Here is a 15,687-nt window from a genome sequence, read left to right as displayed (position 1 = left end):
GTTCCATGTAGATCTGCGCTCTGTTATACATGGCAATCTACACGTGCGACAATTATTGTCGCAATCCGTTAACATGGCGCCCGCTGCTGTCCGTCAGTAGCGACTGAGGCATGAGACGAACATAATGTACGACACTAAAGCACAGATTCTTCAGCGCTCCGTGAAGGGGTTCGGCGTGGGGTAGCAGCCAATCACTTGGGGTTGAATTACGAGCTGTTCTGTTCGCGCCGAAGTACGTGTGATTTATTAACGTGGCAGGCTAAATGAAAATGGAAGGGGGAAAGTAAATGCTTTGTCAGGATGGTAATGCGACAGAATTAGAGTTAACGCAACGCACTTGTCAGGACGAAGATAAATCTGTGGTTTTTAATTGAAATAATCAGTGACATGCTGGAAAAATGGCGTTTGTTGGACGCTAAAATATATTACACACATGTCCCCCAAAGAGTTTGTTTGCTAAACCGTTGTGATCTGTTCCATCAGTCGGAATATACTAGCAATAACTTACATTTTGAGTTTTATGCACTGAAAGGAAAAGGGAAAGTCACAGATTTCTAAAGATATGTTTTCTACTCCAAAACGTTGCTGTGAGATACAATCATTTAAGGGTATTTCTTCAACTTTTCAGGCACTTTTATGTCCCAGGGGTCGATTTTTATTTTATATATATATATATATATATATATAAAATATTTTTACATTTTGAATCTATTATAATGTTAACTAATAGTCTGGAAATGTGTGTAACTACATTAAATAATACAAAACATTTCAGTACCTAAAAGTAATTGGTAACACTTTACAATAAGGTTCATTAGTTAACATTAGTTAATGTATTAACTAACATGAACTAACCATGAGCAATACATTTGTTATTATTTTAGTTAATCTTTGTAAATGTTAGTCAATTAATATCCAGCTGTTCATTGTTTGTTCATGTTAGTTCACACTGCATTAACTAATGTTAACATACAACCTTTGATTTTAATAATGTACATTTTGAAATTAATATTAACTAAGATTAATAAATGCTGTAGAAGTATTATTCAATCTTAGTTCATATTAACTAAGGTAGTTAACTAATGATCCTTGTTGTAAAGTGTTACCAAGTAATTATTAATTTTGTTCAAAATTAACACTGTCCCAAAAATTTCACACCAATCCAGCTGTAAAATTGTCAAATTATCCAAAAAGTGTTATTTAATTCTATGTATGTATGTAGAATGCATAAAATACTAGCTTTTAAATTAGCTTTAGTAAAAACAAAAGAGCCTGCCATTTTATTCCAAGCTATAATGCTATTAAACGCAATACAGAATATGAGAAGTGACACAGTGGTGAACATTTTCATTACTTCATTAAAAGTACATAGGGCCAAAAGTAGTCCAGTAAAAGTTAGCACAATTTTTGATATTATGACAAAGCTAACATAATTTGAAAGTTAAGATGGTTTACTCAAAATCACTATTTGTCCATTTCTCCACAAATTCATTGTGACTTCTGACCCAAAATGATAGCATGCCTCTCTGCTACTCATAACTAGCTTGTTAGTTTTCCTAAAAATTGTAGTGAAGTTAGTTGCATTGGCACTTTTACCTCCCCAGTCACTCCCCAACTCTGACACACACAGACAGACTTTCACACATGAAGGTGTCTGTGCCGAGCTGGAATGTGTTTCTTTTATTCCAGGGTGAGCCGGGACTGATGGGATTACCGGGACTAGAGGGGCTGCCAGGTGCTAAGGTAAGCCCGTTTGAATGAATCGTGTCACTGGACGCTCTCTCACACTTCCCGAGCGTCCCAGATTACACACAGCTTCCAACAGATCAACCAGACGTTCCACTCTGTACCCTCACGATTTGACATGACATTGCAGTTTCGGTGTGTGTGTGTGTGTTTGACTGACAGAGAGATGAGGATATACATAATTGATTCAAACATTGTTAGTATTCTAATTTCACCGCACTGCTTAGTCAAAGCACTCGAGAATTCAAGAGAAAGACCATGAATACGAGAATACCAGAGAGGGTAGAAATAATAGGCTTCATTAAATGGAGCACACTGAACTGTCCAACCGACAGGTCCTCCTGCACGTATCAGAGCGCTGGTGCATGGAGACTCTTTTTCGAGACAGCTTCCTCCTTCGAGCGGCATAAAACTCGCCCACTCGTCCCAGAAAGGACTTGTCAAGATGTAGTCGCAGCATTTTGCGTGCTTGCCGACTCCACAACTGCCACGAGGCTGCCTGATCTCAAGCTGTTTATTTGCATGCTGTGCCCCAAAATTTAAAAGCAGCTCATTAATTCCCAAAGTCAGCAGTGCGCATATGGAGGAAAGAGAGCACACACATACATATACACACACACACACACACACACACACAGATAGAGAGAGAGAAACTCAGAGAATGATTTTGGACGACTTGTCAAGCACAGTTGGTATTGAGAACAGAAAGAAAAGCAATCATTGTGTTTTGCGACATGTTCTCAGGCGTTTTTGCATTGAAGATTCGACTTACATGAGTATGTTTGTGTGTTGTAAGGGTGATCCTGGGCTTCCTGGTCCTATTGGTGTTACTGGTCCTGCTGTAAGTCATTCTGTTGTCATTTTTCTGCTTTCAGATGACACTAATACACATTAAACTGTATATTGTTTAGCAAATAAGCTACAAGCAATAAAGGTCGTAAATACATAAAGCTTTCAGCCTTCATTAAAGTCACGATTTTCACAATATCAGTGGCACAAATTTTCATTAAAACCCTATTTATTTTGCAGATTTATTGAGTGCTGTTTAATGCATATTCTAATTCATTCAAAAAACAAATATTTTGAGATCAACATACATTATTAAGCTAACTTTAATAAAAGCTAAATATAGTAAAATTTAAATAAAATGTATTAAGTACAATGATGAATATTGTGCATGTTTTCCATATTTTTACATTTATATAACCTTTACATTGCTTTTACCTTTGTATGATTCTTAAAAATACATGTAATCATTGGCAAATCTCATTATAAATATTACATTTTCATTCTGTACATTATAATTTTACTTGAAGAATTTAAGTAATTTTTTAAATTATTATTATTATTATTATTATTATTTAAAACACAATAGTATATATTTTTTATCAGCCATAACATGAAAGTAATTATAAACCCTATACTTTATGCTAGAAGATATACTATACTCACTGACAAGAGTAGCAGAATTTCAGTTGTAATGCAGCAGTTCATATGGTATTATCTTACATTAAAGCTGTAACGTTTAGTGGTCCGTCACAAGATATATGTTCATATCGCTTTTTCGATAAAATCAGTGCGGGTTGTAGCTGTGTCCCCTGCCTACAGGTGGTTTAAATGGACACTAGGTTTGAGGTCTAACTCTTTTTCTCCTTGTTCCTGTGAAGGGAAAGCCAGGTCCGCGTGGTGAGACAGGGATCCCTGGAGAGCCGGTGAGATTTGCTTTGTTGCTTGTTAGCTGCTGTCAATCATATGGCAGGTTTTAGCAGCAGGATGATGCGAGACTGATGATGTCCCATTTTCCCTCTTTGTCTTTCCACACAGGGAGAACGAGGGCCTATGGGAGAGACTGGCTTCCCTGGACCCGAAGGGCCTCCTGGAGCCCCTGTAATCAATCTTAACATTCACTACACTTGTAATCTGTAATGTGTATTAATGCACATCTGCCTGTACAACTGGGGTTTGCAAACATCTTTATGATAGGACCCCCAAATATCATAATCCCCTTATTAGGGACCCACGTCCTAAAATATAAAGTCATCTGTATATTTTCAGAACAAAATTTATTTATTTAATTTATAACATATTTATTTATAAGGACACTGGGTCACGCAGGCGAACTTGGAGTCGAGGGAGGGTTGGATCCTAATGCCGTAGGTTCAGTCCCCCAAAATACAAACAAGCTAAAAAAACTGGAAAACAGAACGGAGAACACCAACATAAGAGCCTAGAAGGACAAGACATGACAAAACAACATGGGAAACAAAAGGGCACTCCATGCCGTAATTACCGCAATTACGTGATTTCAGCTTGTACAAATGCGTTCATGTTCAAAGTGAGATGGGTTTATGAAAGCTCATACTTGTACCACATGACCGCTGCAGGTTAATTTAGGCCTTGATAGTGGTGCTATAGAAATGCATAACTCGCATAATTAGTTTGAGAACAGCTCAGTATATATGTCATGTGTTTTCATCTCAAGACTACTGTATAACATGGCGTGAATGAAGCAATATATACAGACAAGCTAAAAAAATAAGGTAACAAGACACCTGTGGATAGATATGATCAAGGGGAACCAATGAAACAAAAGGACTTCAAAACTAGACACAGGAAACTAGAAATACAACTTAAAAGTACAAACAAACAGGGAACATGTAACACTTTGTGCGTGTGCGTGTGTGTGTGTGTGTGTGTGTGTGTGTGTGTGTGTGTGTGTGTGTGTGTGTGTGTGTGTGTGTGCGTGTGTGTCTGTGTGTCTGTGTGTGAACACAAATTCGGTGTTCCAATGACAGCAAATAATTTGAGATGCTAGAAAACTACATAAATGAAAATGAAAGACCGTTTTCACCTCAGAATAAAAAAATGAAAAAGGTACTATACGTAATGATATAAGGTTGCAATTTTAAAAGTAGCTGCAGTTCTGAAAAATAAAGTTGCAATTGTGAGATTTTCAAATATGCAATTGTGAGAGTTTCAGATATGAGAAATAAAATATAAATGATTGAGAAATATATGTAATTATGAACAGTTGCAATTGTGAGAAAGTCACTCACTTTTTATCAAACACTATTATTTTTTTTATTTTTTTTGCTCAGATTTTCAGTGGACCCTTTTGTGGCCCCCCGGGTTCCCTGGATCTACCTGTAATCTACCGTTTATGCTGAACCTGGCTGTGATCTACTGTCTATAACATTTAGTTGTCATTAGTTTTTGTCCTCTGTTCTCAGCTCTGTGATCTTATAACAGATTGATCCATCATTTGATCCAGCCTTGAATTGCAGACCAGATTTAATTAACTGACTAGTTTGCTGATTGATTCACAGTTTGACTCGCTGTGGATTCACAGTTCTGACACAAACATTCTGCTGGGGTTTATTTTTCCTCAATCCTTGATTTCCGCTCACTGGCCTGTAGTTTAATGCAGAGTCTAGGCTGTTTTTAATTAAAGATCCCAGAATGCTGAGACAAAACATTGTAAACAAGCATCAGAGATATTAATACGCAACTGGATATATACAGGTTTTGATCGGCTAAATTACTATGATTTCTAATATAGTGTGATAGAGCGGCATACACCAGAGCTCCGTGTTAGGTTCTTCTCTGTAAACCACAGCATCTCTTTTCAGCTGTAATATCTCACTTCATAGCACAGAGGAATCTCTTCATATACTTCTCAGTTCTGTGGTGTTAAACCCGGCTGATTTGTGCTGTGGTAATGTGTGCAGTCACTGGGGTAAACATCTGATTGGCTGTCTCAGTGAAGAGACAACGGTCTCATATAATTGCTTTGTTATTCGCACAGCCATAATGCCTTCAGCACCTCCGCTGAATACACAGAATTCCCCTGAGGAATTCATGTTTCTTCCAGGTGACGTTTAACGATATAGTTCCTAGTTTATCCAGCTCAGTTTCTAATTGTTCGCACTTAACCTTAGTGGAACTGTGTATGCTAAGCTAACTACAGATACAATCTAGACTACATCAAAGTTGGCATGTTGGCTCCAAGAAGTATTTGGATACTTTAGACGCAATTAAAAATGCATGAATGACATTGCATTAGATGATACAAAATATCAAAGCAAGTGGCTTTTATTTTTTTCTAAATGAAACAGAACAACACTTTTTCCCTCCTTTGCATCCCCCTCCACTGATGACCAGGTATTGATTACAATATGACCAGGAATTTTGATTTCATATTGACATCTGATTTCTATAGAATTACTTTTCCTGACTAAATTTCAGCTCTTAATGTGTTTATCATCTCATAGTATAAATGAGTGAGTAAAGTTAATTGTGACTCTCACAATTGCAGCATTATTTCTCATTGCGTCTATTTTTCAACTCTTCCTATTACATTTCTCATTTGCAACTGAATTACTTTTTTAATTTTGTCTGTCAACTTCTATAAAATCTTACAATTATAGTAACTTTTTTTTTTTATTTTTTTTTTTTTTTTTACTGGCTTCCATTTTCCCTTCCGTGAAAATCATGAAAGTGCTTTCTAATATCCTAAAACATTTGTGCTTATTGTAACATCTAATTATTACCTATGGAAATGATAAACAATGCAAAGTTGCTTTTATTGCAACAGATTTATTTTAGTATCATTGAGATACTATTATAGTTTTTATTAATATTTTGAATTAGTTTTTTCCAAGTTTTAGTAATTTTGTTGTGTTTTGTTAAGTTTTTAAAAACAAAATACAGGATATGTCTAAGGTTTTTAGTAATTTTTATTTTATTTTAGTATACCAAGTTCAACTAAATGAAAATGAGAAGTGTTGGCTTTGCAACTAGCTGAAATAAAATAATATATATATATATATATATATATATATATATATATATATATATATATATATATATATATATATATATATATATATTATTTTTTTTTTATTTTTATTTTTTAGTTAACATTTCTTTTATTTCAAGCAACAACAAAATAAATTGTTTTTATGGTTAGTTTTAGATTCAGTTAACTACAATTACCTTGGATTGCAAAGATTGACGGGAATGTTCTGTCTCCTCCGCAGGGAAGGCCGGGAAAAGATGGAATTCCAGGCTATGAGGTATGTGTGTACAGTATATGGTTTTGAGAGAGCTTTGGCTTCAGCTGTATAATGTTAGTAGAAAATTAATGCTTTTACTTTAATGCATGCAGCATCTAATAACTTCTGCCTTAATATTTTGCCAGCGAGTTAGAATAGTGTAGGACAAAGGCTCGGTTCTGTGCTGGTCTATGTTTATCTCTGTCTCACTCGATTTCCTTCTTTCCCAAGCAAATAAAAGCCCAACACCAGTCATTAGTCTTGTAAGGTTTTCAATAATAAGACCGCTTACTCACTGCTAATGCTCTCCAGTGTGGATAAAATCCTGCCCATGAGCCATTAAATCATGAATAATGGATGCGATCACTAATTAAATGTCCCCTACAAACAGGGTTTGTAGTTTCGAAAACCTTGTCACGTCAAAAAAAAAAAAAAAAGTTGTGTTCTCTGATGCCTTGTCACAACAGAACTCATGTCTACGGCAGAACTGTGTGACAAATCGCACGTCTGCACTTTACAGCAGCAAGCAGACACATCAGAGAGACGCTGCACACGAACGCACATATATAGACGCCTCCGTCAAAGACTGACAAATGCGGTAAATACAGCATACATCCGCAGATCTTAATGAGGTGAGCGAGAAAGAGCTGAGGATGAGTCAGAAGTCAGTTTCCTCAGCGGCCATCTTGCTAACATTAATTTTTCTATAGAGTGCAACAGTGACCGCCCACTTTTCCAGCGGCGTTGGAAGTTTCTTTCTAATTAATTTATCCCATAGGGATTTCCAAAAGTCTCTGTTAAAGCGTTATGAAAGCCATGAACCAAGCCAATCGGCTACGAGGTGAATCATAACATTACAAACTTTAATTTGAAGCAAAACATTTTTTGAAAATCGACAAGACTGTGTACTTGACGGCTTTAGTGAGGGAAAGAACTACAATCACATGAAGCATTGCAAACAGCATAATCGAATTAAAAACGATGGAGAAATATAAAACTACTACTTTACAAATGTTGATTATATATATATTAACATATTTTAAGTTTATAGCAAAATATGCTTATATATTGAAATATTGAAATATTTTGAGAGTGTAGGGAGACTCGATTGTGTAGTTTGCAGTGCTTCATGGGAGTGTGTGGTGTGGGGCTAAAGAGATCTTTTGGCACATTTAGCTTGTTTCGATTCTCTGATTGGTGGAATTTTCTTTACAGCATCATGGGTAGGCTAATGTAATTTTTCACCATGAATTCCGATGTTAAACAATTATTTTAAAACTGATTTGAAATATTGTGGGCTGATGGCTTTAACAGGAGCAAATATTATCAATTAACAACCTTGTAGCTCACAGTAAGGCTGTATTTAAAGGTTTATAAGTCATCCTATAAAACCAATTTCCTCTACAGAGAAAATGAATGGAGTTTTTACTTCTGGAACCAGACTGTTGCACTCTTTTGGCTGTAAGGGTCTAGAGGTGTGTCCGAAATAGCCTACTTTCTTAGTAGGTACTACATTTGAATTTGAACTTACTTTGCGAACATTAAAAAAAGGACGTACTACATTCGCCATGTTGTCATTATCACGTGAACTACCAGCGTCAGTTACGTCGTTTCACTGCCATTTTATAAATCCTTTCCGTGGCCTAGATAGTAACGTGTCCATCGAATGCGTACTTCAGAAGTAGTAGGTCATCCACTTTTTTTCCGAAATATTATGAATTCGGACATACTACTCTGTTCGCGTACTGATTTTTGAATGTTAAGGAAGTATTCGATTTCGGAAACCGTGTAGGTTTAAACTTTAGATGTTCAAGTTAGCCCCTGCTGGTTTATTCCATAACTACAACATCTTGCAGTAATAATCAAGCGTTGTGTCCAGTGTTGTTCTTGTATTATGTACTATTATAGTATTTATTTTAAGTTTTAGTAATTTGATGTGCTTTTTGTCAGTTTTTGTTTTTGCTTTATGTTTCTATTTAGCTTTATATTCAAGTTTTAGTAATTTCAGTACTTCATTTTGTTTTGTCAAATTTTCATATAAGTTTTTTATGTTTGGGTTTTATTGACACATTTTTTATATTTTATTTTATTTTAGCTTTATATTCCAATTAACCAAAATTGATTTTTAATAGTTTTAGTTCAAAATGATTAGAATTTAGTGTATAATGTTGCTGTTTGAGCACGAAAAAGGTCTGCAAAGTTACAAAACACAAAGTCACTCCAAAGAGAGTTATTCTCTATATCAGTAAGCACTGTTGCTGAACTCCCTGGATTGCAGCCTTGAGTTTCTTTCTTTGAAAATACGCGTCACAATATCCCTCATTTAAATAATTCCTGCCCAAGGCATACGCAGAACAAAAAAAAAAAATTCTGAAATGCGCTTTAAGATGTTGTCCAATCACAGCACACTGGTCCTGCCGACCAATCAGAGCACATTATGTTTTTTCGGAATTTGAAAAAGGGCATAATAGGTCCCCTTTAACAATAACATCACTGGTCGTCATTCGTGACATAATTTCCTGCATTTCATGTGGGTTTTGTGGCTAACTCGAACTGACTCAAAACCGCTTGGGAGCAAAACCGAGCTCCCATGACCAAATATGGTAGAATTTATACAGAAATTTTCGACAAGTGGCCTACCTTTCCCCCCTTTATACCATCTCTGGGTGAGTCAAAGGTTCAAACGGGTGCAGATCATCGGGAGGAAGTTCACTGGCCTTATTTTCGCTTTCATTCACGTCACTGTCTTCTCAAATGGCACGACTGTGTGTTTGCAGGGTGTTGGACCCCTCATTGAGAATTTTCTCTATCCCCCCCCCCCCTCCCTGCTTCGTTCATGGATGGCTGTCTGTCTCTTTCGGTGGTGCAACAGTGCCATCTAGCAGGAAGGAAGTTTCTCAGTCCTCTCCGTTTCATACTTTTCCATCTCTTTCATGGCAGGGGCTGAGGGAAACACAATTCAGTGGGCACGGTGATGGCTTTAAGCTCTCCTCATCAGGAGCCTGGGAATAGAGAGGAGGAGAGAGAGTGTTAGACATTGATGGGGGTGTGGATGAAAGCAGATGGTTGTGGATGCTTTCACAAAGTGCCGCCCGCTTTAGAAACGCAGGCTAGATTGCATTTCTTTTTTGCTCGGCTGCTGTAATCCAGCAGGAGAATTTGATACAGAGATGTTCCCCGAGGAGCCAGTGGGAGCCGTGATGCGAGAGAGGAGCATAGATAGATGGGAAAGCAAGGGGAGAGTGGTTTTGGAGTACAATGAGAGGTATTTCTCAACAGAGCCCTCTCAGAAGAGATGGAGAGAGAGAGAGAGAGAGAGAGAGAGAGAGAGAGAGAGAGAGAGAGAGAGAGAGAGAGAGAGAGAGAGAGAGAGAGAGAGAGAGAGAGAGAGAGAGAGAGAGAGAGAGGAATAAGAGAATGAGAGATCCAGAGGTTCACGGCTTTGATGAGTTTGGAGAGAAAATGGTCATTTGTAAAACCACAGAGCTCTTTCGCTCTGCTTTCGACTGAATAGCTGGATAAGTTGGGCCAATAAAGCAGCCAAATCATTTCATTTCGCTAATGCAGTTTGAGAGCAGTCTATGAAAAATAGTGCGGTTTAGCTGTCTATATGTATGAGGGTTTACTTTGGGGACCAAAAAAAATGTGCTTAGACGTTTGCTAAATCTGACAGAATCACCTTTGGAGACTTCTCAAAATTGAGAAGTTAATTTTGTCTATGTATAATGTGTGTGTGTGTGTGTGTGTGTGTGTGTGTGTGTGTGTGTGTGTGTGTGTGTGTGTGTGTGTGTGTGTGTGTGTGTGTGTGTGTGTGTGTGTGTGTGTGTGTGTGTGTGTGTGTGTGTGTATGTGTATGTGTATGTGTGTGTGTGTGTGTGTTGGTGTGTATGTATGTACTGTTTGCAAAATACCAAATTAACCATCATATTATTTTTATGTCCCCCCCCCCAAATTTTTCTCACTTTACATTTTCATAGGGAGCCACAGGCAGACCTGGAGACAGAGGCACTAAAGGAGAACGGGTAAGATTTTCATATTTTGTTTTGATGAATCACATACAATATAAAAGTTTATCAGTGTGACCATCATTTGTGTGCCAGAATCCATTTTTACGAGTCAGAATCCACCTGTTCAATGATGGTTTCAACTTCTCAATAAATATTAATGACATTTTTTAAAACGTTTTGTTACCCAAGTCAAAATCACCGTAGTGTAATTAGGAATCAGGAAGACAAGAAAACCATAAAAAAAAAAATATATATATATATATATATATATATATATATATATATATATATATATATATATCCCTAAGAAGAAAACATATCAATAATCAAAGGCAACACAATTAAAATTCGATACCTTTATTAGTGACTAAAAATAACTAAGCTGCATTTAGCAGTTTTTATTATTTTCATCATGGATTGAATGTAATACAGCCAAAGTCTATTATCAGTTAAGGTTAAGGCAACTCCCAATAGCCAGCTTGTGTTCTTCATGTTGTGATGTTATTTATATTCTGGCTGTGGCTTTGCAGGGAGATCAGGGGATTTCAGGAGAGAGAGGAGTCCAGGGAGAAAGAGGGAGAGCTGGAGACAGAGGGCCCATTGGTCCTCAGGGGCCGCCTGGTGAGAAAGGAGAACCAGGCTCACCTGGATCTTCAACAACACCGGGGACCGTCAATCTGTTGGTATGCACAATATCCTACTGTTACAAGCCATAGAGACAGTATGTAGTATTTGTGAAATCAAAGTTTTAAAACACTTTCCAGTTTGAAAGACTTCACTACACTTATGGAAAGATTTATGGTTTGGATAGCTTTCTTTAGGACTCTGCTAATGCTGAGATATATACACAACCATTCAAAAGTTCGGGGTCAGTAAGATTTTATTTCTATTTCAAACAAATGCTGTTCTTGTCTATTCATCATAAAATACTGAAAAAAATGTATCAGTTTCCACAAAATGTTGATATTAAGGTGTGCCCCGATTGACAGGGTCACTATGTAGTGTTCACTGCTCCCCTAGGCATGGGATATCTGTTGAAGTTCACTTCACTTAACAAAATGCGTTCATTCAGAACATCCTGCAATGTTATCAAGCACAGATGAAATTCAAATTGCTCATATAAGATGAATTTAAAGGGGTTATGAATTAAGAAATCAAAATGTCCTTGATCTTTTGACATGTAAGAGGTCATTGTACTGTAAAAATATCCTGTAATTTTCAGAACTTGTTAGTTTCAGAAGTTCCTTATTAGTCCAAGACAGCTTTTATTGAATCCAATCATTTGGATTTTTGTCACATTATGGCACACATTAGACCGCCTCTGCAGAATCAAATCAACGCCTACTTCTACATCATCGCATCTTTCTCCCCGCCCACTGGTACGTTAGTGAGATGAGAAGGAGAGAAGAGTGATACAGGATCACTGGACTAACAATAACATTACCTTCCAAAAGATCCTAATGCTAGGAATGTTTATTTTCAAATATGTGAATGTCTCATTAGAGCATTATTTGTTTGTGTGGTACATTTCACTGTGAATTCTTACACAGGTAAATCAGCTCTTCCAACAGAGCATTCAAATCAGAGGCTAAAATCAGGGTGGAAAATGGCCTTTTATTTCTAAATTGACAATTTTTTATGTCAAAATCATACTTGCATTATAAGTGCACATCAGGAAACATTATAAAACAATAAAAAAAAATGAAGTTTATGACTCTTTTAGGGTTTGATGCCATAATATACTTAATGTATATTAAATGAAAGTATGGTAATTTATATATTTATTTACAGGAGTATAATACATCCATATAAATATTAATTATAACTTTCACCTAATCTAATCTGTCAAATTCACCTGCCCTAATATGAAAATAAACAAACATAATTTTGTTATATAAAATATGTATTTTTTTCTTATTTTACCTATAATTATGATAGTTGACTAGTAAATCTTGCATCTCGCGCACTTTACACCCGTGAACAGCCGCATAAAAACACACCTGCTTCAGATTGGAATCTTAAGATGGTTAAATACCCTTCTAAGTACACTTCGCAGCGCACTTAAGGTTGAATGGAACCCTATAACCTTAGATATGGCACTATTTGAGGGAAAGCCATTTGAAGTGGTGTCTGAAACCATAGTGGACGTATTGGAGTGCCCTTCCAGTGCACTCAGTGTCCGAATTCACTCACTCGCTTTCATTCACTCCCTCAAGTGAACTATATTAGTGGAGTAATGTAGGGAATAGGGAATGATGGGGTATGGGGCAGATTTCGGACACAGCCATTCAAAATTGGGAACCTCTGTAATGTATTGTATATTTGCCAGCAAATGTAACATTCTAACTGTATATATATAAAAATATTATATTTTGATACATTTTAATATAATTTCTAAAATATCCATTGTTTTTTTTCTGGGAAATCTTTGTTGATTTTGTCAATAATTTTGTTTTTATTATTATTTACATTGGTATTTTAAATTTAATATTTACTGGCAAGCTATGCTTTCTTAATATTAACGTATTTCATATCATGATGAAAATATGTGCATCAAATATGATAGAGCTGATTTCCGTCATTTTTACATCAAATTTTAAATTATTTGTAACATTTTTTAATTATAATTGTATTCATTTTATTTATTTTTAGAACATATTTTGTTGAAGGTTTTAATGGCGTGGTTAAAAAGAAATAATAATTAAAATTTACATTTATTTACATTTATTTATTTAGCTGACGCTTTTATCCAAAGCGACTTACAATTGCAATATTTCAGATGTCGCACGCCTCTGGAGCAACTAGGTGTTAAGTGTCTTGCTCAGGGACACATTGGTGTCTCACAGTGGATTCAAACCCCGGTCTCTCACACCAAAGGCATGTGTCTTATCCACTGCGCCATCACCACCTCTGCAAATGTTTCCTATTATTTCCCATATTCGTGTGTCAGGCTTTACAAGGTTAATGAATATTCACATCAGCAGATATTTACAGCAATAAACCAACAGCTAATCATTGGTTTGTGATGCGAATTTGCATTGAAGCAATTGGAAGTCACATCAGTGGTACTTTACATTTTTGAGCCAAGACAAGTACATCCCATTTGAAATCAGATTTTCAGAAGCTGTGGCCACTCAAATAAACTTTAGGGCCTTCATCAGCATGAACACCCACTACAATCAACTGTACTGCTACTCCATAACCTCCAGCAATAAACCCTGTCAGTGACTGCACACTCGTCTAGAGGTGGAGCACATCTTTGACCTGAGTAAAGATCCGGTTGCTGGCTTTTCTCCCAATCTGCACCAGCCTCTTGGCCCCCATCCCGAATCCATAACCACGGGGTCACCCCACGCTGTTCAGAGGGCAACCATCATTGATTGCTTTGTTGTGCAGAACACACGCGTGAACACTCTAGAATAAATAATTAGTAGCTCTGGATAACAATAATTACCCACACATGTTCACGAACCCATTAGCCTCTGAAAAGCGCAGGATGCAGCAAATAGCCACTCGCTGCGATGCCTATATCCAACGCTCAGTCCCAATCAAACAAACCCACGGGAGGGGATCTTTAGGAGTGTATTGTGTGTGTGTGTGCCGGGGGTGGAAAGATATAGTAGCATCAGGAGCTCTACTCAACTCCACCTCTGTAAACCACACACACACACACCGAGCAACAAACATTAATGTTCTTTGAAGGAGGGCTGTTGTTATGGCACGGTTGTGAGGGTTTTAAAGGAAAAGTTCTGTTATTATCTATCCAATCGTCATGTTGTTCTAAATCTTGCTTTTTTATATAATGAAAATGAATCCGAACAAGAGCCGTAAAGCTTAAAAAAGATACAAAAGCAATAAAACTGGCAAAAGAAAGAGTGCTGAACTTACACGCTATTGTTAAAAAGTTTAGTGTCTGTATATATATATATATATATATATATATATATTTTTTTTTTTTTTTTTTTTTTTTTTTTAAAGAAATTAATACATTTAGTCAGCAGGAAACCTTACCAAAAAGTGACTAAAGACATTTATAATGTTACAAAAGATTTATGTTTCAAATAAATGCTGTGCTTTTGAAATTTCGGTAACACTTTACAATAAGGTCTCATTTGTTGTTAACATTAGTTAATATATTAACTAAAATTACCTAACAGTGAGCAATACATTTGTTACAGTATTTATTAGTCTTTTTTAATGTTAGTTAAAAAAATACAGCTGTTTAATTGAATGTGATTCGAATGTGAATTGAATGTGAATCAAATGTTTCAACATTGATAATCATATGAACATTTCTTGAGCAGTAAATTAGAATTTAGAAACTTAGAACAATTAGAAATTAGAATGATTTCTGAAGGATCATGTGACACTGGAGACTGGGGTAATGATCCATCGAGGAATGAACTACATTTTATAGTGTATTAAGATAGAAAATAGTTAACTTACAACATTGCTCTTTTTGCTGTAGTCATGATCAAACAAATGCAACATTAGTGAGCATAAGAGACTTATTTCAAAAACATAGAAAAATCTTACCAACCCCAAACGTCTGTGAGGAACGCAATAAAATTTGAGTCATGAATTGTTTTGTGATCTGACTAAACTGAATTACTGAAAATATTTTTTTTCCTTCATGAATCAAACATCACAACTTCCTCTTGAAATCCTTTGAGCGTGCCAAGACGAGCAGTGCGGATATAAAGTTTTCTCTTTTTTCCCGTGAATAACACCTTTGATAATGTTTGCAAAAAGAAAATCATACTAAATTCACCAGAACCCTCTCAAAGCAATCATTAGTACTTTTTTCCCCCTAGTTCGAATGCATGAAATCATTCGCTTTCACCATTTTCAATGTTTTTTTTTGTTTGTTTTTTTGTACG

The 15,687-nt window shown here is 36.2% G+C and overlaps 1 protein-coding gene across 2 annotated transcripts in view; it reads left to right on the top strand.

Moving 5' to 3' along the window:
* LOC143744800 (uncharacterized) overlaps positions 1–15,687 on the top strand; it is a 178,020-nt gene that overhangs the window by 149,867 nt on the left and 12,466 nt on the right. For both annotated transcript variants that reach the window (XM_077236467.1, XM_077236466.1), the window contains 7 exons: positions 1,690–1,743; positions 2,543–2,587; positions 3,414–3,458; positions 3,571–3,633; positions 6,786–6,821; positions 10,778–10,822; positions 11,338–11,490. In XM_077236467.1, the coding sequence (XP_077092582.1) occupies positions 1,690–1,743; positions 2,543–2,587; positions 3,414–3,458; positions 3,571–3,633; positions 6,786–6,821; positions 10,778–10,822; positions 11,338–11,490 (441 nt within the window). The remainder of the gene's footprint in view (positions 1–1,689; positions 1,744–2,542; positions 2,588–3,413; positions 3,459–3,570; positions 3,634–6,785; positions 6,822–10,777; positions 10,823–11,337; positions 11,491–15,687) is intronic.

This window comes from Siphateles boraxobius, unplaced genomic scaffold (genome assembly GCF_051911475.1).
Source record: "Siphateles boraxobius isolate OS27281-9 unplaced genomic scaffold, OSU_SipBor_1 20, whole genome shotgun sequence".
Lineage (NCBI taxonomy): Eukaryota > Metazoa > Chordata > Actinopteri > Cypriniformes > Leuciscidae > Siphateles > Siphateles boraxobius.
This window is presented reverse-complemented; position numbering and strand designations above follow the sequence as displayed.